The sequence below is a fragment of the Osmerus eperlanus genome, chromosome 13 (genome assembly GCF_963692335.1).
Source record: "Osmerus eperlanus chromosome 13, fOsmEpe2.1, whole genome shotgun sequence".
NCBI lineage: Eukaryota > Metazoa > Chordata > Actinopteri > Osmeriformes > Osmeridae > Osmerus > Osmerus eperlanus.
The window spans coordinates 10,832,098-10,856,935 of NC_085030.1; the positions used below are offsets into that span (position 1 = coordinate 10,832,098).

At 46.0% G+C, this 24,838-nt stretch overlaps 1 protein-coding gene across 2 annotated transcripts; it reads right to left on the reverse strand.

The window, feature by feature from the left end:
- Positions 1-1,199: 1,199 nt before the first annotated feature.
- Positions 1,200-22,559, reverse strand: LOC134032558 (neuronal acetylcholine receptor subunit alpha-7-like). 2 transcript variants are annotated; one of them, XM_062476553.1, is made up of 9 exons: positions 22,248-22,559; positions 14,420-14,559; positions 12,269-12,313; positions 11,583-11,692; positions 5,941-6,188; positions 4,826-5,020; positions 4,386-4,472; positions 2,166-2,275; positions 1,200-1,836 (listed from the first exon to the last, which is right to left on the reverse strand). In XM_062476553.1, exons 1-9 carry the CDS (start codon positions 22,306-22,308, stop codon positions 1,237-1,239), a joined length of 1,596 nt encoding a protein of 531 aa, XP_062332537.1. In that variant the 5' UTR covers positions 22,309-22,559; the 3' UTR covers positions 1,200-1,236. The 2 variants fall into 2 exon arrangements, with proteins under 2 accessions (XP_062332537.1, XP_062332538.1); XM_062476554.1 differs by having other exon boundaries at positions 1,581-2,080.
- Between the last annotated feature and the right edge of the window lie 2,279 nt (positions 22,560-24,838).

A 24,838-nucleotide genomic window follows, 5' to 3' on the forward strand; every position in this document is an offset into this window, starting at 1 on the left:
AAGGTGGAGAAAATAAATGATAGCAACAGAGAAATCAGATCAAGACAGGATAACTGATAGCAACGATAACCAAGACCATAGGATGTGTTATCACAGGGAGTATGATGCGTTCTTACAGATACTATCATAATTACACAGGAGGCTGTCCTGTCCACAACAATAGTTATTCAAAGAAAAGAAGCACATCCTCGCATTGGGTTGGATCCACTGTTCCAACATGTTGATAACTGGTTATTTGAATCGCACGACAGGAATGTTAGTTTGTTTATATTTTCTGACAACCAGTGGAATGATTGACAGCTGTGGCATCTCACGGGTGCATCACTGAATCAGTTCCACATAGTACGTTAAGATGGGGGCGTGGCTTAGAGCATTAGCTCGTCTGCTGAGGAATCTGTCCACCTTTCAGGTCAGTTATTGCTCAGTGGTACTAATAGTTCCTGTTGCTTCATCAATCACTTCCTCCTCCAATGAACAGGTAAATAATTACAGTGGTGTCAGATCCTGCTGCCTCTGCCCCGTCACTGAAAGGTTCTGTGACAAGCTTTGATACAGTCAGATATTGTTAAATGTGTGTAGACATTTAAATGTGTGTAGACCTGCATCCCACTCACCTGTAAGAGAATTAACCCATTGTAGAAATGCAGAAAAACGATTAATGTACATCTTGACTTAAACACGTTAAAAGTAGAAACAGACAAACACAAGTCACAGTGAAACATCTCTGTACGGACTCTTACAACAGCAATGCTACAGCAGGTTGTCCACAAGGGTTCAAAGTTTAAAGGGCATCCAGGATTGAACAGTTAACTGGTTTATTAGTTATGTACCTAAATGATGACACACTAGGACAACCTGGTTGGTAGGGGAGAAATTGTGGACTACCCTGCCTTGATTCATATATACATCTACAGTATTTACAGTAAAAGACTCTCAAATGGTATATGAATTAAACACATGTTTACACAATTTTCTTAATAAGCCAAACATTACGCCACATCCCACACCTTTCCTGTGTACTTATATGTGTATGTTCAGCATTTGTCTCAAATCGCCAACGTATCTCTTTCCCTTCTCTCACTCATTGAATCCATCTCACTGCACTTCTCTACCTCACTGCTTACTACAGTCTGTAACTAACTTACTGTACACTGCCACCCATTTCCTGTGTTATTCCTTATTTTCCCTCCCTCCCTTCCTCCGCCTCCATCGCGTCACGGGGCAGCTATGGGGCAGCTATGTGAAGTCTTTGGAGACGGCCTCAATGAAGTTGGGCGCCGCCATGAGGATGGTGAAGGTGCAGATGATGGAGAAGAGAGAGAACGCCACCAGGCAGAGGCGGTCCACCACCGCCGCCGCAAACTTCCACTCGCTGCAGATGGCCTCCTCCTCGTCCTGGCTGCGGAAGCGCTGGGCGATGTAGGACACCTCCTCCAGGATACGCAGGACCTCTGGCGGGGGAATCCCCAACCCCACCCCCATGCCCCCCAGGCCTACTCCTCCACTGGACCCGCTCCCAGGTAGCTCCAACCCCTCCCGGGTGGAGCTGTGGGCTTGGGGCGCCCCCAACAGTACCCCTGAGTCACTGGAGGGAGGGCAGGAGGGGTAGCTGTAGTGGAGGCTCATGTTGCCGTTGGAGGTGCCTGTGGGGCAGGGAGGGCAGACGGGCACAGAGAGGGGCTGTGAGAGGCCGGGCAGGGTGCCCAGCTCAATGGAGCTGGCGCTGGAGTGGTGCTGCGGAGGGTGGCGGTACTTGTAGCCGGCACGCCTGCGCTCCTCGCCGGGTTGTTTCATACGCAGGAACCAGGCACACCAGTTGAGGAGAACTATCCTGACCTGCGGAGATACCAGGGGCAGTCAGAGAAGATGAAGCACACACAGTGCCATGAGGATGAAGATGATGATGATGAGGATGATGATGAGTATGAGTATGAGTATGATGATGATGATGATGATGATGATGATGATGATGATGATGATGATGATGATGATGATGATGATGATGATGATGATGAGAGGTGATTAGGAACACAAGGATGATGATGGGCGAGTGAGACATTGTGAAAAGGAGTTGACGATGCTGATGATAAAGATGAAGATTATGGCAATAATGACAATAATGAAAAGTCATCAATGAAGAACATCAAGATGGTTCTGACACTCACCCACTTGGGCATTTTGCCCCCTCGGGGGTCATGATGGTGGAACTGCAGAACTATAACTGTCACCACCACAGACATACCCACAATCATCATGGTGCTGGCAAAGTACTGGGCTACAAAACAACAAAAGTAATAAAACGTACATATCACTGTATAACATATCACCTTTACATTATATACTAAGCACAATCTGTTAAAAATCAGACAGTCTTCCTGCTGCTGACTGTGGAGGCTGACTTCTCTCCCCATTCAGAATGGAGGGAGGGGGGCAGAGAAGGGGAAAAAGGGGGGCAGAGAAGGGGGAAAAGGGGGGCAGAGAAGGGGGAAAAGGGGGGCAGAGAAGGGGGAAAAGGGGGGCAGAGAAGGGGAGGAGGTCAAGCAGGGAGAGGGAGCTCCAGCTGAGTGTAACCAAATCCATCTCCCTCGTAGGCTAGCCCACCGTCCTGTCTGCTCTCTGCTCCCTCCTCCGTCCCTCCCTTTATCCGTCTCTAGACAACAATTTCTAAAGTCTTCGGACAACGGCCAAGGGCAAGGGCAAGGGTCAAAGTGGGGTTTGTCAGGGGGTGGGATTGCTCTCGGTCAGAGGAGGGAGGAGGAGAGTGGAAGGAGGACGGGAGGAGGAGGAATTAAGTTCTTGGCGTAATATGATTGGTCTTTTATAATATACTCAGCAAATGACTGTCAGAGGTGAGGATTATAATTCTACCTGATGAGGCCTATGTTGGACGGGGGTTTGGGGGAGTTGGACTGAAAGAGCCCAGTGTTGGACGGTTCAGGCAGTGGTGCCCCTGTGGACCGGCAGACTGCTGACTATCATTGTCCTTCACTTACTGCACACTGTCCATCTGGGCAAGTCAGCATCACACACAAACACACACGCAGAGACCTACTTTACTTACTGCAGGCACACACATGCACCCACCCACACACACAAAACTATTATAAGCCAGTTAGAGTGAGACCCAGATCAAGGTGCTGGCATCAACACTTTAGAGGACATATTATCTGCTACTACTGGAATGCACGTCACCACTCCCCAAAGTAAACACCTTCTGCATTTTATTTCTGATTTTACAGACGACTACTATAACCCCTGTGTTTGTAAACACATACTTTGCATTCAGTTGATGGCTGGATTTATTTTTATTTATCTACTGGCCTGTGTACTGTAACGGTATAAAGTCTTACGAGTCATTTTTATGTGAATTCCATGTAGTTCATTGCTGTGGTATGATTCACCTTTATTTGACTCCTAGGAGCTTTTAAGCACTGAGGCTTTCCTGTGGTCAGTGACAAATAAAAACAGGTTGGTTTCTGTATTGATACATCTTAAACACAGACTAATGAAGCATTTCTTTATAGGGAACATGCTCTGTTAACTCAATGGAATCAAGCACACACAAACACACACACAAAGCCAAATTCACCAACCAACTAGTGATGTATGAAATCTTTCTTTCATAACTACTTTGTCGTTAGGTAGATGTAATTATACTTTTAGATAGATACCATGGATACCTTTATAGAAACTTATCCCACAAACACACACTTGGTTAGCCTGAAGTAAAGTTGGTTGGCAGCTGCATTAGCCTCCTATCACGCCTGTCTCATCAGCAGCTCCGAACAGCATCACAAGCCTTTGAAGTGTCTCTCTCAGAACTTCACCCCTAAAGGGGTATTCATCTCTACCTCTCTCTTGCCATCCGTCCATCATTCCTGCCCTCTGCTCTACTCTTTTCCTCTTTTCCCTCTCTACTGGGAAGTCTGTCTTGTCACGACTCACTAATGATGTTGACAGAATCATCATCCTGATTCTCAGCCACACACACACACACACACACACACACACACACACACACACACACACACACACACACACACACACACACACACACACACACACACACACCCTTACAAATTTCGATTTCTAAGAGATTGGGACTGACAATGTGTTGTGACTGTTTGACAGGTTAATACACGGCAAGTCATAGCAGACTCTACTATAGACTCTAGGAGGAACACACACATCTTGACTCTACTTCCTCAACTCTCTTTAACTCTGACGATTACTTTTATATTATCTCTGTCCCTTTCTCTCTATATATATATATACATTCACACACACATATACATACACACACACAGTATATACTGTATATTGCTGTTTCTCTCTATTTCTTTCTCTCTCTCTGACTCACTTTCATACACACACAAATAACCTACCAATGAGAGGCACAGAGTCAGAGGTAGCCGGCATGATCTCAGCCACCAATAACATGAAGACCGTTAGAGATAGTAGCACAGTAATACCTGGACGGACAGAGAGAGAGAGAGGGAGAGAGAGAGAGAGAGAGAGAGAGAGAGAGAGGAGGGGCGAGAAATATGAAATGGGATTATCAGACTCATCCATCAGTTATATCCACGCCACTAAATCCATTTGTTAGACACAGTCATCTGACACACTAAAGATCTGCTCCAAACATTCCACAAAAACACTGAGAAGTTTGCAGCTACAGCGATCTATTTGTCAAATCGAACTATCTAGACAGAATTCCTTAATAAACAAGGATTCCAACTTGATTGATTGGTTGATTGATTGGTGAAAAGTATATCTACTTTTTGGTTGATCGTCTAAGCTACTTGTTGATTGATTGGTTCCTCACCCAGGGAGATCTTCTCCCCAGAGTCAGCGGGCAGCAGGAAGACCAGCAGGGCCAGCCCAGAGATGAGCACACAGGGGATGAGCAGGTTCAGGCCGTAGTACAGCGTCCTCCTCCTCATGGTCACCGTGAAGGTGACGTCGGGGTACGGCTCCTTACAGCAGTCATAGTACAGCTCGTTACGCTTGGCTGGCACTCCTGGGCACCGAGAGAAACACGCACACAAGCACCCACATGCATTACATTTACATTGAGTCATTTAGCAGACGTTCTTATCCAGAGCGACAGTAAGTACAGAGACATTCCCCCGAGGCAAGTAGGGTTAAGTGCCTTGACCAAAGACACAAAGTAATTTTTCTCGGCCAAGAATCGAACCGGCAACCTTCTGATTACTAGCCCGATTCCCTAACCGCTCAGCCATCTGACTCCCTGTTTACATATGTACATGCACAGGTACACACATTGGTATCCAGGGTGCTATTTGGTAGACAGTGCCATTTTCAATATGGTAGGCCTACACACGTTGCAAAGAACATCTTGCTCTTTATTCTCGTATGTCAACTACTGTTTGCCCCCAACAAATATCCAGCTTCCACCTCAGGGACACCCCCCCCCCCCTCTCTCCTATCGCAGATGGGACTGTCTTGGCCAGGCCAACTGTCCCAACTCCTCTAATCCCAATCCTAAACAGTGTGACACATCCCCACTGTGACACAGTGAGACAGAGACACTGATAGAGAGTGAAGGAAAGAGAGAGGAGGATAGAGAGCGGGACAGGGAGAAAGAGAAAGAGAGAGAGAGAGACTGTGGCAACAGACAAATATCCACCAGAGATTGTCTGTGCTGACAGAATAGGAGATACACAGAGTGACAGGACAGATTGGACAGGCTGGAGCCAGTGAGAAAGAGGGAAATAAAGAGAGAGAGAAAGGGAGTTCAAGTTTGAGGGAGAGCAACTTCTGAGCTGTTGTTTGAAGACAGATATACTGAGAGAAAGAAACCGTGTGTGTGGCCATGGGAGGGAGAGAGAGAGAGAAAAAGAACGAGAAAAAAAAAGGAAAGACAAAGTGTAGAGTAAACATAGAGCTTCAACCTGGTCTCTCTGCTCTGTTCCATACCTACGAGGTCCCACTCCCCATTTGGGATATATGTAGATATGTCCACGTCCAGCATCTGTAGGTCCAGCAGCCAGCCGTTGTGGGTCCACGAGCCGAACTTGAGGTCGCACTTCTGCACGTCGAAGGGGAACCAGCGCACGTCAATGTAGCAGGTGCTCTTCAGGATGCCCGGCGGAATGTACTGGCAGTAGCCCGAGGCGTTTACCAGCACGTTGGTGTGGAAGGTGGCGTCGAAGCGCTCGTCGGCACTGCGGAGGAGAGGAAGAAGGGGGAGAGGAAGAAGGGGGTGGGGGGTTGGGAAACTACTGAGACAGTTTTCATACCAGCACTGACATGGAGAAAATCACCACTACACAGTCGATTATTGCCTGGAAAAAAGGCAAAAAAAAGGCCACAAGGTCAAGATAAGTCCACTTCTGGCCCACCCAGGTGAAACTACATCCCGTTCTAGCTAGCTGCTTTGATACATGCATTGAGACAGAGAGGAAAACAAGATTATAAGCATCTTTCCAATCACAGTCCCCTACAGTAGAACAGTCAAGTTAACTGTAAAATGCAACATTATATTTACACGCGTTTTCATCAAACTATTAAGCACTATCAAGCCTGCATATGTACAGTACACAAACACGCGCAGATGAGTACACGCACACACCAAAATGCACTAAATCTAACCCAAGGCCACTATCCACTCCTCTTTCACAAAATGTTTATTTTATTAGCCTCTGGGCACCTGAAGAACAGATATGGTACCGTGACACAAACACACACACACACATCTCATCTCAGGCAGATCCTGAGATGAGACTAAACCTGTGTATGAGTATGGTACATAGAAACCCACTTAGTGCCAACAGCATTGTGTGCCAACTTCACGCTGCATGGTCTTCTACTGTCACACACACACACACACACACACATAGAAGCACACACACATTGAGGCACACACACACACACACCGGGAAACTGAAGAAGTAATTGTAACAGACATTACATCCTCAATGTAATGGTTGATGGGGTCGTGCACTGGGAGCGTGAACATGTGGAAGGCTGTTCTTCCTCCTGTCGTTCTCTGACGGTACAGTTTAAACAGAATGGGCCCCTCCCTTCCTAACTGGCCCATAGACAGTGAAGACCCATTCAAGCATCTTACTGACAGATACATTCTTACCCCTATCGACAGCCACTTATCCTCCAAACACACACACACAGCCAGAAGCCTCTAAGAGAGATAAGGAAGACCCTCTGAAGCACTCACACACTTGGCAGACGGACAAAAGAAAGCTTGCCCCGCCTGGAGAGGCTTAGCGCATTCCTCTTTTCTCTCCCCTCTTTCCTCTCTCGCGTTCGTCCTTTCAGCCGATCACATTCAATGATCTATTCAAGGTTTAGTGGTGTAATTCATGTCTATTGTGTGTGCTGTTATGGAGACTGGGTGAGGCAGGAGATAGGGCAGAAGGTTGGGGACGCACGGAGGAAGCTGTGTCGCTGGCAGCATTGAATTATTCAGGGTCTAGCTTTATTGTATAAGAATGCTTGTCTGCTCTACCGCTGCAATCAGAACTTGCACACATAAGCTAATGTATAGCGCTTCCACATTTCCACTATCGATACGTAAAAGACCAAAAGGTCAATCAGAAAGGTTTCGTAAACACAGAAAGACCGAACACACATTCACAAACAAGCCAACAGGAGAGACACACACCTTACATAAGGATACATACACACTCACATATGACAGGCCAGGTGATAGCCCTGGGAGAGAACTGAGTGGGGGGGCCATATTTGAAACACACACACACACAGGGCAGACACACACACACAGGGCAGACACACACATACACACACCAACACACAGGGCAGACACACACATACACACACACAGGGCAGACACAAAATGTTCGAGACACGTTGGGACAGAGAGAGGGGACGAGGAGTCTGGTTGACACAGAGGAAGTGGACCAACAATGGAGGTAGTGACAGGTTCCTGTACCCAGGGAGGTGAGTCACCATACTGTCCTGTCTCCTCACTCAACACCTGGATCTCCTGCCTCCTGTACCATCACGCACACATGCACACACACACACACGCACACACACGCATACACACACACACACGCATACACACACACAACCCGCTAAAGGGGAGCTGTGAGAAATGGAAATGAAAAGAGATACGGTCACAGCAAAACACAGAGGGAAGCAGAAGCTACAGAAAAGAAAATGACCCTAGGAGAAAGGAAAAGAACATTCCCTGGGGAGCAGAGCAGAGAGGGTGGGAAAGAGAGAGGGAGAATAGAGATAGATAGAGAGAGAGAGAGAGAGAGAGAGAGAGAGAGAGAGAGAGAGAGAGAGAGAGAGAGAGAGAGAGAGAGAGAGAGAGAGAAGAGGGGGAAATGCTGATGCCATCCTGTGTTAGGGTTAGGCCAGAGTTATCCATGCATATCACTCATGCACATCAATGCTGATGTGTCCAGAGAGCCCTAGGGTCACAGGCATCTCATGACTCACAGGCATGTCGTCAGACAGCCCCGGGGTCCTGGGGTGGGTACAGTAGGAGCAGGACACCCAGTACACCTCCACCCACTGAGCTCTGCTGCACTGACTAGAAACAAGACGTCATCAGGATATTTGAACAAAAATAACCATAAACACTGTGGACGACATGCTACAGAGATGAAAGGAGATGAAAAGAATAAAAGGCAGGTAGAGGAAAGTAAAGCAGGAGGGGAGAGCGTGCTGCAGCGAGGCTGACGGGTGATCATTCTTTATTGTGGGTTAAAGCAATGTTTGAAAAGACACACACTCGCATGTGCACACACACAGCCCACAGCCCACATCTCTGGTATTGACAAACAGCTGGAGACCACAGCAGCAGGCTGTGTATCACTGGTTGTCTGCTATGATTTAGCTCAGGTATTAGATCGAAGCACACACACAAACACTCCAGACAACTATTAGCACCAGATCCATTGACACCCAGTCAGACTCAATTAAAACAGCAATTAGACAGGTCACTCTCTGGGTTCATCAGTCTAGTTGACACAAACTCCAGGTGGGGATTTCGACTCTATTTCTGCAGTACTGTTTGTGTTTAGCTTTATGTGCACTGTCTCTGTACTTAATCAAATACATGTTTTATTTCACGCAAGTCTGCTTTAAAGGGTAAGACTTGGAAGAGCACATTATACTATTAGGTCTCACACCAGAAAAGCTCAATCCATCCTGGGTAATGATTTGGATGTAGCCGACTTTGTGCTAGTTTCTGTTAGAGTTCCGTCCTCTGCCAGAGTACTGTAGGTCAGAAGGGACAATGACACCACGTGTATGTAAGCAGCATCTCATCATCCTAAGCTGGCTGGTGGCTGTCCTTGTTCTGATGGATCTGCTGTGAGATGAGACCACTGGCATTCGTCTCTCTCTGGTTAACTCTGTTTTTTTCTCAGTCACTGTCTCTCTTTGTCGCTCTCTGTTCTGTTTCTCTATCTGTCTCTCTTTCTCTTACTCTGTCATCTGACCACTCCAGGCTTCCTGGAGACACTCCAACTCAAGAAAAGTGATTCTTATTAGTGTGTGTGTGTGTGTGTGTGGGCATGTGTGTGTGTAGGCATGTGTGTGTGTGTGTGTGAGAACTTAAGAGGGTGACGTTTATGCTGTTTGAACTGTTTGTGAGTTTGCGCTTCTGTGTATGAGTTTACTTGTCAGTATAGCCAACAACAATCATAATCTAACCAACGTACACATAATCTAACCAACATTCTGTAATGAAAACAATAGAAAAACACATCTGAGACATTTTGAACAGCCTCGTCATCGCTGAAACGAACTCACAACAAGATGAGTTTGTTTCGAACGCAATGAATGAATGAACAACAGTCAACACGTTGTTTAGCTTGTTTTTCTGCGCCTTCGTTCGCATTCAGTGTGTGTGTCATTTCCTGTCATCTGCACGTGTGTGCTCCTTAATGCATGCCATATTGGAAATGGGCTTTTTTTAAATCCAGCACTCATGATATTAAACTGAGCCATTAACCTCGCATTACACACCATAGAAGAAAACAAAGGGCCAGGGACACGCTCTCGTCTGAAAAGCATACTAATCAGTCTGGATTCCTCTGCTATTCACTGCAGCCCCACTGGCGTGTTATTGGTTGCACACTGATGGTGAGGTGTTTAATGGTGCACCATTAAAATGTGTTTGTGTGTGAAAGCTAGAAAGCCAGAGTGTGTGTGTGTGTGTGTGTGTGTGTGTGTTTGGGTTTCTCTGTGTATGCATATTTGTGTGTGTAGGTGATTTTGTATGTGCACATCAGGAAATAATGAATCTGGTCATGCATGTGTGTGTCCACTGAGCGTATCATTGCAGGAGAGAGTAAATTATAGCTGTCCTTTGGGGCTGCCGGACCCTTAGAGGACTTGCTGTAAGACAAAAGCTACCTGCTTCTAATTCATCCCAGTTTTCACTGGGATCTGTTCAGCACTCACTGAAGTTAACCCTATCTATGACATACCTACGTAATACAGTTTATACAACAATCTGATGGAGTGATTAAGTTGGAGGCGACCATGCGTGTGTGTGTGTGTGTGTATATGTGTGTGTGTGTGTGTGTGTGTGTGAGAGAGAGAGAGAGAGAGAGAGAGAGAGAGAGAGAGAGAGAGAGAGAGAGAGAGAGAGAGAGAGAGAGAGAGAGAGAGAGAGAGAAACAGAAAGAGAGAGAGAGAGAGAGAGAGAGAGAGAGAGAGAGAGAGAGAGAGAGAGAGAGAGAGAGAGAGAGAGAGAGAGAGAGAGAGAGAGAGAGAGAGAGAGAGAGAGAAGTGAGGGTATAATCTCCATCCTAAAAGCAGGGCTTTTAAAGATACAGATTAATTCCCAAATCACTGTTGTGTTCCCTCTAATCCCATAGAGGTGGGTGCTGTGATTGTAGTGTAGGTTGTGCTGTTGGTTTGTTAACCACACCCCAGTCAGACCCAGCCAACAGTAACGCAACTGTGGAGTTCTAGGAGATTACATAGGCCAACAGACAAAACAGAGAGATTATACATAGATATACTTCATGTCATCATTTTCCATTGACTGAGAGATGGTGGATGATATGCAGAGCGCAGTGGATCAGACTTTGGGAACAATAAGGGTTACGTATTGTTACGTGGGTAACACGGGTTACGTGTGGAGAAGTGAGGGAGGACAGTGGGGACGGGGATGAGAGCAGAAATTTACTGGGCCTGACCTCTTGTAGGTCTTTGGATGACAGCAGAGCCAGAAGGGATGAAAGCAGGGGATGAGAGGAGGAGAGCGGGATGAGAGGAGGAGAGGGGGATGAGAGGAGAAGAGGGGGATGTAAGGAGGAGAGGGGGATGAGAGGAGAAGAAGGGGATGAGAGGAGGAGAGGGGGATGAGAGGAGGATAGGGGGATGAGAGGAGGAGAGCGGGATGAGAGGAGGAGAGGGGGATGAGAGGAGAAGAGGGGGATGTAAGGAGGAGAGGGGGATGAGAAGAGAAGAAGGGGATGAGAGGGGGAGAGGGGGATGAGAGGAGGAGAGCGGGATGAGAGGAAGAGAGGGGGATGAGAGGAGGAGAGCGGGATGAGAGGAAGAGAGGGGGATGAGAGGACGAGGGATGCTAAGCAGGGACAGGTTCTGACCTGTTGTAGAGCAGGATGTCAGGGGTCCAGATCTGGCTTGAAGGGAAGCGTAGGTTCTGAACCCCGGGGTACTGTTCTGGGTTCCAGCTCAGATAAGCATCCGTCCAGTACTGGTGGGAGGGAGTAAGGGTAGGAAAGAGAAAGGGAGATGAGAGCGAGAAAGAAAAAAAAAAGAGGGAAAGAGAGAGAAAAAATTACAACAAAAAAAATCAACATTTACACATTGAAACAGATTTGCTCCCTTCCAGAGCTGTCTGTCAGTTGAACCATTAAGACTGGTGTCTTTTCTATCTCTCCTGACAGCACCACAGCTGATTTTCATTAATATGGCTCTGTCATCTGCCTGGGTGCCAGGGCCGAACCCCCCCAAGTGTAGTTAAGCAAGCAAATTACTAATATAAACACTCAGATCCAATAACAGAGTTATTGGATAAGATATTGTGATTGGCTGATTGGATGGCCAGAATCTGTTGGGATGATTTTGTAATATGGGTATCATGGCAGAAAGGCTTGCGGTGTCCAATCAATGAGTGACTAATGGAAGGCGGTTGTTTATCAGATGCAAGCTGTAAAGTTCCCAGTGTCCCTGGCTGATTGTGAAGACACACAAAAGCACTTATGTTCACACAAAAGCACGACTGTTCACACAAAAGCACGTCTGTACACACACAAGCCTCTGCACTCACAAGCTGTAACCAGGCATTTGTCATCAAGACTTGGTTCTTCTCATCCTGATGAAGGAAAAAAAGAAAGACAAGAATAGGTCAGTACAATATGATACTGTTCTACAGAATAAACAAGAATGTTTGTGTGTGTGTGTGTGTGTATGTGTGTGCGTGCATGTGTGTGCATGCCTCAACGCAACGCAGAACAACTGAGCTGTGAAACGTCTCTAAAACTGGATTTATGTAATCCCAGTTATTTCCTTTGCATTAGGTTCAGTGGAGACATCATACATATTAGGTGCCCTATTTAAATCTAAAACAACAAGCCCTATGGACCTAAACAACAATAAAAACAGGAAGAGCTGAGGCATGGCCGTAGAGAAGCCAGAGTTGAAACAAACAGCTTTATCTGAGGAAGAGGGAGAGGCAACCCCAGCTCAACTGCTGTGTTAGAGCTACATGTCAAACAGGCTTTGCTCTCTCAACTGTTCTCCTCGCTTTCTTTCTGCTGTTCTCTGGGTCAATGTCACAATTTAAATGTCTGTGTATGTGTGTTTGTATATGTGTTTTTCAAACCTGAAGCCAGTTAGATAGTGGGGGGCATGGGTGTGAGTGGTATGGGTGTGGTTGGGTGGGTGCAATAACATTTGGGTAAAATGTTGGTAATTTGTGAAGAGGCGATATTTAAAGGTCCATCAATTTACTGCAAAACAAATGTGTTCTCATACTCTACCATTTGGTAACGCACCTACACACATTTCATCATCATACCAGAGTATATCACAAAAGCCACACAAGTCCTTGCATGTTTCTTGCTAACTTACTTAACTATAGTATACATTAACAGATTTAATTAGCAGAGTAATTAGGAAGAAATTAACAGTTAACAAAATGTTCCTTGATTCTTTTCTCAGAAATTCTTGCTAGGTTTCAGCTTAGTCACAGTATAGCTTGTATGGAGTGTGCTAGCCTGACCAGGCGCAGTATCTGTAAATGGACTATGCTAATCAGAAACTGCGATACCAGCTGAGATCACAATCAGTGATTTAGAAACATTCCTGCCTTTGTATAGGCTCTGACAGCAAATTAGGCAGCCCTGCTATTGTCTGAAAGCTGGAGAAGGTGAGCTAGCCTCATGTTGCATCAGCGACATGGATCACAAAGGACTGCTGATAACATTGCATAACTATTTTTGTGGTAAGATGGGCGTCTACACACTACTTGTACACTATGCACACACACATCCACACATGTGTGAACACACACACTCGCGCGCACACACACACACACACGATGCCCAGTGGAGCGGAGGCAGCTGTGCTCGTCCGGTTAGCCAATCAGGGTTAAATCATGCGTTGAGCGAGTGCCAGTCAGGACCCCTGGGCCTCTCACCATCTGGGCCCTGCAGACTAGCCCCAGGACTACAGCACAGAATGGCCCCAGGACTACAGCACAGACTAGCCCCAGGACTACAGCACAGACTAGCCCCAGGACTACAGCACAGACTAGACCAGACTAGCCCCAGGACTACAGCACAGACTAGCCCCAGGACTACAGCACAGACTAGACCAGACTAGCCCCAGGACTACAGCACAGATTACACCAGACTAGACCAGACTAGCCCCAGGACTACAGCACAGAATGGCGCCAGGACTACAGCAGAGACTAGCCCCAGAACTACAGCACAGACTAGACCAGACTGGCCCCAGGACTACAGCACAGACAAGCCCCAGGACTACAGCACATACTAGACCAGACTAGCCCCAGGACTACAGCCCAGATTACACCAGACTAGACCAGACTAGCCCCAGGACTACAGCACAGACTAGCCCCAGGAATACAGCACAGACTAGACCAGACTAGCCCCAGGACTACAGCACAGACTAGCCCCAGGACTACAGCACAGACTAGCCCAGACTAGCCCCAGGAATACAGACTAGACCAGACTAGCCCCAGGACTACAGCACAGACTAGACCAGACTAGCCCCAGGACTATAGCACAGACTAGACCAGACTAGCCCCAGGACTACAGACTAGACCAGACCAGACTAGCACCAAACTAAAGCTCAGGAACAAACCAGACTATCCCATGAACCAGATCACATACTATATCAGACTAGCCATCTCACACACATACATGAGACTCACACATGCACACAGACTCACACTTACCACATCTATGATCTGCAGCAGTGTCATTCCTAGTTCTACCAGGATGGCTGAGGAGTCGTTGACCACTGGCCTCTCCAGACGGTTATAGTTAGCCATCAGCTCCTTGTACAGTCTGCGCTGGTACTCCCCCTGTAGAGAACCTGAGGAGAGCAAGAGAAAAAACATTCAATTTCCCTTTATAGAGATACATAAATTGCCCAAGTCGTTCAAATGAGCATGCTCCAGAGAAGAGCACTTTAATCAAGTGATCCCATAAGCACGGTTAGGTACTAGAAATAAAGAATGTGTCTGCACTGAAGGTCCTAGGCTGTGGTTAGGAATATGGTCTGTAGGTAAAGGCTGAATTCCAATTCAGCAGTTTAGTACTTTTTCATTTGGCTTGATAAAATGTCCTTACTGGCACAAGCATGACGTTTCTGAAAGTTTTTGAGGGATTTCGCACACATTCACCTATTTTATAAGCGGGTCCATGAGGAGAAAGTCTTTAGGTGATGGCAAAGGTTGCAGAACAATGGAGCAAGGAAACCAATTAGGACACAAAACGGCTGAGGGGGAGAGCTGGTGTTGGTGAGATGTTCCCTCCTGTAGGTGGGATGTTGAGTTGGCATAGCGTGTGCTTCATCCTGAAGGTTCCACTGGGTCAACAGTGATTAGGATGATGTGCTTTTTGGCCCAGTGCCGCCCCCCCCCCCTCTCTCTCTTTGTACCGCCTCCTTCCGTGCCCTCTCTCTGCTCTTGTTTTACTCTTTCCAAATGTATCCCAATCCCTTCCTCCTCTTATTTAGCTTGTTTCTGGGTATGGTGTCGGACAACGGGAGAGAGATTTCGACAAAAGAAAAAAAGACTACCGCAAGCACCTGTCTAATTGACATCATGTTGTTCAACTCCTAATGCACATTGAAGCATTAGGTACATATGAGATTCACATCCAGACAGGGTTTATAGAGAGTTGATGTATTAGACAGTTTAGTACCAGGCTCAATTCAGAGTTAATTGACACATTTATTTGCACAGCGGACCCAAGGTGCGTGTACGCTTGCGCACACACACTCCCACACTGGTAGCGTGAGAGGCAAAGAGGGAAAAACAGAGGGAGAGTAGCGAAGAAGAAATGTGAAAGTTAGAAAGCAAGAGAAGAGTCCAAAATGAAAAAGAAAGAGATTAGTGTGTGTGTGTGTGTGTGTGTGTGCGTGTATGTGTGTGTGTGTGGGGGGGGGGGGATGTGTGTGTGTCTTTGGCCTGGAGTCATGCTGATGGGTCCCATTAAGGACATAATGAGGTGAGTTATAGCAGGATTGTGATGGAGGTCAGAGACAGGAGGAGGAAGCTGCCCACCACAGCAAAAACACACTCTCACGCCTGTTCAGCCATTCAGGCCACTGTTACAGGTATAAATCTCATATCTTTTATGCACTAACCTATTAACAAAGTACACGTCTGACACACACACACATACACACACAAAGTGTGAGAGCATTCACCCACACGTTCTCCCTCATATGAATATTGAATGTATGGTGTAGTGCATGCAGGCTTTGTAGAGGGGCTGCATTAGTCCGTTGTATTACGGTACTTTTATCTGAAGATGAGGAAATATGCAAATCCATACAGACCACATTTAGGCATCTATCTATGCACCCTGTCTAATCTTGTTACAATCTATTCAGCGCCATCATCACACAAAACAACATTCGGAAGATCTTCCACCACCTTCTCCAAGGTTTTCCATCACAGAGTGAGATATAAACTGAGGTGCACAAACACACCTAAACTGATCAAGTCAATATTGCCAGAGTAAAATGCCCCGCCCCAGCTCCTCTATCCCTGCTTGTAATAACCTCCTGAATCGCTCCGAGAGCTGTAATGTAATCAAATTTAAAAAAACTTATTAAACCAACTTTAATTCACCAGCGAACAAGCAGCAAGCTGCATCCACCTGGGACTCCAGGTTGGATGCCATGTTGTTTGGTCGTTGCTTATTTGTCGGTTTGTTCGTGTGTGTTTTTCTTTCTCTGAGATAATTAAAGTGATATAAGAAAAGAGGGGTTCTCCATTCCAATAACAGTGGGGCGCAACATCCGGCAACGATAAGTAAGGGGGGAGGGAGGGCGAGAGCATTCATCGAACATGTACTGGGGACCTATCTCCATCTCTCTAACTCTGTATTCTACTCATCCATCCCCCCACCCTCAGCTCTCTCTCTCTTGCTCATTAAAGGAGCCTGAGTGCCAACCTATTAAACTGCAGGTCTTTTACAGGTTTCAGGAGTTCCAGGGCTGCTTTACGAGATGAAAGAAAAGAATCCTTGTTTACATTCACACTTTAGGTTGGACTCGAAAGGGATCTACAGTTGTAATCCAAGAGGCTTTGTGTAATACTTTATGGGTTCTGTTTCACACCAAACCCTGTGAAAGAGACTCCATCTCTCTCGACCACATATGTTCGTAGATTAAAGGCGTGTAAAATACCATGACCTTTCTCCGTTATTAACCAAGAAGTCGAAGACCTTACTTCTGATCTCTCTCTCTCACCTTACAATCATCGCAATCCGTCAAACTGAGGTCTGTTTCACATCAACTCTACCACAAATGAGAAGACTGCCATGCCAGGTCGACAGAAGGAAACACAGAAAGAGAAAGAAAAAAGAAAGAAAGAAATAAATGTTCCTTTCCCTAACAAGTGGATGGACAGAAACACAGTGTACATAGTGTGTGTTGCATGCATGCCATTCTTTTTTTAAACTCAAATAGCAAGGCTTTCTCCAAGGTTCTCCGAGAAGATATCTCTCTCTCATACACACGCACAGACACACACACACACACACACACACACAATAAAGACTGTGTGCAATCTTTCACTCTGTGAGCGACAGTAATCATTGATACTCTATCTGTCCCTAATCTCTCTCTCCGTGCCTCTCTCTCCATCTCTAGCACTCCGTGGTGCGTTTTTTCACTACACGTCATACATCATTTCTCCAAATCTCTTTTTTCACCCCCCCCACCACCATCACCACCTTCATCTCTCTATGGGTGTACACATGTACTGTATCAGAGGCTTTTGATCGGTGGAGCTGATGTCACCCCGGCCCTGTTCCTGCTACTGAGCGTCTGTTTCAGGGCCCTGTTAGCGGGGCTGCGCTCATGGCAGGCCTTCACCGCTCTCTGGTGCCTCTATTTTTAAACACTTCCAAACTGGACATGCTCGTTGGCACCAAGTGAGTGCTGCCGGGGTTAGCGTTCTGGATCCATCTTGATAAAGCAGAGTTAGCCGAGGGGATAAGGGTCACGGTCCTGAATGTAAAACCAGACATGAGAGGTTTGAAACAAGAGTGGTGTTGCAAAAAATAGGGATTGATGCATTTTGTCTGGAAACCAAACATGTATTGGCGTCTACATGGGCTGTATAGGCGTAGAAGTTCTGCTTTATTTCACACATTGTCTTTGGAACCAGAGACTGATTGTGATGTTCATGGGTGTGTGTGTGCATAGATGTGAGAAGACCATGGTCCATGTTCTAATGTGTTCCTCACACTGGGCTGATCTCCCCTCAAGCACAACTAGGAAAGTGGGTCTGTCTTTTGGGTAGCATCTGCAGAGAGTCACAGTATACTGTAGTTCAGACAATCTGTAGCTCCTCATATACACCCATACACACACACACACAGAGAGACAGCACACTAACATCGCTTTCTCTCATTCTCTCTCTATGTCTCTCTCACTCCCACAAACTACACAATTCAACATTCACATTTCTCTCTTTCGCTCACAAACACACGCACTCACACACACACACACACACACACAAACACACACAAACACTCTCAATCGACACACCCCATCTGTAAATGTTTACTGGGTCACCAATCTCAGATGTGTGTCCCTCTCTGCTTCAGCTCAGACAGAGGCCACAGACAGAGAGGAAACCCATTCCTTCTCAGACAGACTGGCCATGCACACATGGTTCCCTGTGGAGAGGACAACCATGGCAGGGCAGACAAACAGAGCCGGGGTCCCCACAGGCAGACCCCCCAGGGTGGGCTGAGTCCCTGAGGACAGCCTGCCATGGGACTAACGCAGCCTGCATTACACCCCTGTGGGGAGATGATCATATCAAAGGCTAAGAATAGACATGGAGGACAGACACTCACATGCACACACACACACACACACACTCGCACGCACACACACACACTCACACACACACACACAAACACAAACATTTCAAGGTACGAGTATGGAACAATATAGGTGCTAAGTGAAAGGGTGATTAGGCTTAACATTTTACATGAGGGAACAGCTGTGTTTACAGAAGGAGTGTTTCGTTTGAACAGGCTACACAGTACGTTTCCATGGACCTTCATCTTTAGGGTGAAATAGAGGCAATACTTCCAACCCTGCACTCTCAAGCCTCAGATTCTCCAGCACTGATACACTTCATTCACACTCAAAAGCACACACGTGTATACACACACTTCATACACATACATGCACATCCCCTCTGGGGAGATATAAGAGGACAGACAGATATAAGTAATGGGTCCTATTTATCCATTTTAAAACTTAAGACCGAGACCTTCATGGCTGTCCTTTTAACTGCCTGTCAGAAAACCAGCCCCAAGGTGAAGAAATAAAGGACTCGTGTCACGATAATGTAAAACAATCCGTTATGAATACTAAACAGCTCTGAATGATGTAGGCATGATCATGAGTAGAAGTGTGTAACGTAATGTGTATCGTAACCTCTTAAGTACATGATAAGCTAGCATAATGCTGTGTAGATAGAAGTCCGTGATCTCGTTACAACTCACAGGAATCCCAGAACACGTCGATCAAAACTCCAGGTCAAACTTAAGTGTGAGAGCCCACCCCATGCCACTGGGCCTGCCACACAGTTATTACATTACGTTACATCTGACCCACTAAGTTAAAGCATTAACCTTGGAGTGTACGTCTGAAGGCAGACTCTCTGGTGTTCCAGTGGGTGGTCAGGAACCTCCAGGAGCGATGGAGCCAGAAGGAGAAGACCAGCTACAGATGTTCATCACCTCCTTTTGTGTCATAACAACCATGCACGCTACTGCTCTCCCTGACCTAATTCAATACCCAGCCCATAAAGAGGTGGAGAGAGAGAGACAGAGACGGGTGGGGGCCAGAGAGATACCGGTAGGCAGGGTAGACTGGTTATATATTTGAAAATATCCCAAAAAGAGAGTTCCAGAGACAAGGAGGAGGGAAGAAAGGAGTTTCAGAAGCAGGGGATAACAGTTTAAAGGACACACAAAGAAGAGGCAGCCGGAGGAGGGAAGCTGCAGAAGAACAGTAAAGGCAGAGATGAGATTTTAAATAATGCTGCAAGAAGTCCATCCATTTTACATGAGGGCCCACAGTCACTATCTATAGCTGATAGGCACGTTATTGTGTACGTGTGTGTACTGTATGTGTTTGTGTGTGTGTGAGGGCGAGCGTGCGTTTGGCTCAGCAGGGGTTCACGGAATGTACTCAGACTTCAAGTCGTAGCCCCCACGATTACTATTCTGCACACGTGTGAGTGTGTGTGTGTGTGGCGTTGAAGAAGTGTGCGTGTGTGCATGCTAATGCTGAAGCAGCTGAGGAGGCAGTATCTCTTCGTTAACACATCATCTTCCCTGTGTGACTGGTGAACCCCCCCCCCCCTCCACTCCCAACTTTCCCTCTCTGGCCAACTACTTATGGGCTGCCTGGCTACATGTTAGTAGAATCACATATGCTCGCTGCACTGAATAGATGAACAAAATGTCACTAGTTTTGTACTATCCTACACTTTCTGAAATGTCTCTTAATGTGCATTTGTATCTAAATCAGAAGGTGACTAAACATCCACAAGACCGGTCTGGTGTGGCTATGGCTAGGGGGCTGGGGGAAGGGGACTAGGGGGTGGCTGGGGGACTAGGGGGTGGCTGGGGGGCTAGGGGGTGGCTGGGGGACTAGGGGGTGGTGGGACTAGGGGGTGGCTGGGGGGCTAGGGGGTGGCTGGGGGTTGGGGATTTAGAGGGGGCGTGTAATATGGGAGGGCTTCATAATCTATACAACCCCACTCGGACCTATTTCTCCATCTCAGCACTCACACACATCGTATAATCCTAATCCATGGGCCAAAACCTACGACACAACAGTCGAATGCAGCCTATATCTGAACATCACATCAGTGCAGCTACATGGAACTGTATGAATACGCTTTGTATGCAAGCATGGCAACAGTGCATTTATGTAACTAACCACTGTACTGTGGGATGTGTGTGTGAGGATCTTGCTTCAAAGTTAGTTAGATCATGTACGGGGTATACCTGTCAATAGTGGGCAGAGTATAAAAGAGACTATGTGGGCTCTACAGTATGCAAGCCACATAGTGAGTAGAGGTCATGGAGGATTTTTCTTGGGATCCCACATTCAGCCTGAATGACATGAAACCGCAAAAACACTCAATAAACAGTAGGAGGGAGAGGTGAGACTATTCACATAAACTACAGATTAAAGAAAGTGAGAGATGAGGAATTCTGGAGGAAGCAACTGCTGACCATGGAAGAAAGAAAAAGAGAGGGAGGGGTAGGAGGATGAGAAGGAGAAGGGGGGAGAAAGAGTGAGGTGTTGCATGGGAATCAGAGTTGTTTATGGACAGGTGCCATCCTCTGTTTCCTCCAGACTGTATTGATCTCTGAGCCTCTTCCAAAAGAGTGAATAATGCTATCAGGGTTTCATTGGAGAAAAGAAATTCCTCTGCCTAATCAAATTTCACAATCTGTTTTCACAATGCGTCTTAATAAGAACATCTAGAGGTCAATTTGGACACAATGAATCAGAAGTGATTAACATAAATATATCTTGTAAAATGTTTTGGAATGACACAAAACTGGTACAGCATTGCTTTATAGTCTGACGCTCAGATAAGGTCAACAGAAACTAAGCAAACATCTCATTAAAGTTCAATGCTCATGTGTGTTCAATCAGTCAAGACGTGAGCTCTCTGACTTAAGTCTGTGAGAGAGTTGCATGTAATGCTAGTAACGCAGATCAAGTCACTTTCTTTTCTTATCTCCCTCCCTTCTTCCGTACTCCATCCATCCACAGACAAGTAGTTGATCTGAAAGGAGTGGATAGCTAAGGACAGGCAAACTGGATGTGTATTGGACACACACACACAGAGCGAGAGGGAGATTTATGCTGAGAGACAGACACACGCTGGAGACATGCAATTCTGTGCCAAAACCCTTATAAAGTCCCACTGCTGCGTCACAGTGCATAAAGTAAAGCACCCTGATGTCATTATTGCTGAGTGTGTGTATGTGTATGTGTGGAGAAAGGGAGGGGGGGGGTATAAGATTACAACACATGCAAACATATATACTCATGCACAGTACCTTATATTCAGTGGCAATGTGCCTTCATAAAAAAGCAACACATTCAAGTATTTGGTCTGTCACGATATTACCCAAAAAATACCATTTATTTTTAATTACATCAGAAGCCTATGCAGCTAGAAAACATCAATGGTAAAAATAAGATCTGGCATTGGATTGAAATAAAAGTACATTACTTATACCAGATAAATAACTTTTCCAAATACAATGAATAAAAGCTAGTGAAGAAATAAAGATTTTTGTATAGACAAGGTCATCTGACACGACTTACTTTCCTTCACTTAAAAACTTTCAACTGGACCCATCTGCTACTCTGACCTGCAACAGGATAACTAAAAACTTGCATCCAAGGTGGTTTGACAGATAATAGTTTGTCACCTATTTCAAAAACGTCCTCATGCTTATTTCAGTAAAGTGAACAGTCGGACATACCTTTGAAAAAAAACACCATCCACAAATAGATCCCAATTGAACCAAACTTGCAGCACCGCATCCTTGCGTTCACACAGGAATCCGGCGCCCCGGCGATCCCTCAGTGACGACTGCAGGAGAGAATGCAGTCGCTTACCCCGGTTATAAGCATTTAGCTGGGGAGAGAGGGAGAGAGAGAATGAGGTACTACAACGCCTCAATGATTGTGAAGTTTTCAAGGTTCGCGCGTGCACGTTGCTTGAAACACATTTTCATGCATCAGGCAACTATCAACTGTCCAGCGACACCTTGAGTTCTTTGAGTTATATTTGACTATTTTAGAACCTGTATTTTATATATGCCTGTACGGGTTTTAGTAAAAATTTCTGGTTCCTTCTTATTTTCTCGCCGCAGTTATTTCGACTTTCGAAGCAACGCTTTCGCGCTCAGTTGCCGCTACGTCTTTTCAAGCTGGCTGGCACTCTTGCAGGATTAAACTAGCGCCCATTAGGAAAATCATGAGCTCTCCCTAGAGCTCTGACTAGATCGTCGTCCTAGCAAGGTCAGAAATGGGTTAACAAGAAAAGGCAAACACAGACACGGTTTAACCAATAAGCTAAAACTGCTCAGTTTTCTTTTCCTTTCAAATGACCACAGTGTGGGTAATGTAGATGGAAAGGTTCAGTGGCGATTTTAGACCCTTTTTTTAGGGGTGCTCAAGCACCCCTAAATTTCATCTCAGCACCCCTAAAAATAATAATTATTTTAAAAAGTTTTTTTTAAATTATTATTGTTCATTATCATTTGATGCTGGTAGTTCATGAAGGGACATCCTTAGTGTTTTCATTCATTCAATATTTTGCATAATAATAAATCAATTTATTAATTGTTATCCAGTGAAATTAGGGATTTATTAGCACAGAGGTTTAACACTTTTGCAAGGCACTGTATTCATGTCACATTCTTATTGGGGGCTGAGCACCCCTAAAGGTCTGATCCTAGAATGGCCCCTGGAAAGGTTGCTAGACAATTTTGAGCACATTGTGATTATCAAAGTGCCTGTTTTCATTCTGATATTAATTAACTTAATTTTGCTCTGGTTTGTTTATTAAATTTTTGTCTCTGGCTATCAACTGACCGATTTTGTCCGTTCCATAAATAATTTCGTTTTGACTACAATCCAGTAAACTATCGGAATATACTGCACAACAGAAGGCTAGTCTATGGACAACTTATGAGACCTATGGGTTATTCCTGTCTTGATTGCTTAAAGTAGCCTCCTGAAAAGTTGTTTTCTATTAGTCTGAGTTATTGGATCACACCCTGTCCAGTGCTCCGACGTGGTAAAACAGACCGCGAAGACAAACGCTGTAGGAAAGGAGGAGCTTCGGGTAAAGCAACACCTCCATCCAGAAGCACTCCCCTCCACCCTCAACCGGAATGTTTTGCAGATCTGTCTCTGCAGAACCTTTTGTAGACAGGTTTCTGCAGAGTGACGTTTCGGAGTGATCTGAACCATACTTGTCTACCAGTCTTGTCTGAGACCACTCTGATCTATACCATGTTCTGAAGAGAATGCTGCATTAGGTCATATGACCGCCAAGCAAACTGTGCGTGTGCATGCATTTAGCAGCTTGTCACAGATAGGGTACACAAAACACCAGAGAACGTTCTCCGTATCTGCTGCTGTCTCCACCCACGCTCTCTCCTTTGGGAGTTTACCCCACAGAGAGAGCTGTAAACACACTCTCTTTTTCTGTCACACACACAGACTTTCAGACTGAACTGATGCCCTCATCCTCCATGTCTTTTCAAAGCACAACAATCTGTCACAAGGGGGTAGACTACTCAGGCGAATTCTACCACAGTCAGTGCACCAAACATCCAAAAGGTTTACACAATGCTGTACACACAAACGCACACACACATGCACACCTCTTGCCACTCTCGTCTACTGTGTGTGTGTGTGTGTGCGTGTGTGTGTGTGTTTTAGTGAGTGAGAGGGGGAGTGGGTCTCACAGTGGGAGGTGACATCCAGAGAAACAGACACTCAGTGACCTGATCTTCACCAGCAGGAGCCCGCTGAGACCTCATGATCCGATTTGGCAGCAAGGCCCACAGACCACTGCAGTCAGCAGGGAGTGTGTGTGTGTGCGTACGAACGTGTCTGCATGAGAGTGTAAACTTTTCTCCATATATACGTGTGGAAAAGTACAGGATAAGTGAATGAATCAGAGAAGGGGATGGATGGGGAGAGGAGACCATGTCATGGAAGAGATTGTGGGAGAGAGGGAACAAAAGAATGGAAGCTGCTGTTAATTTGTTAATCTTTTATAAATGAGATGTGCCGCGCTAATGGGTTTTAATGCAGTAGCTTAGCATGCCTTTCTCTATTCTCCGCTCCCTGCCTGAGTGTTCTGCTCCTGTCATTAGACTGACCGACAGACTTGCAAGTCGATGGAGCACGTGCACAAGTGATGCTCTCTCTCTCACATACACACACACACCTTTCCCTACCATGCCCTGCGTATGTCTCCAATAGAGGTGTGAAAGTGATAGAATGAGGTCAAAGGAGTTTGGGGTGTTTATGTTTGTCTTTGAGGCCATGCCAG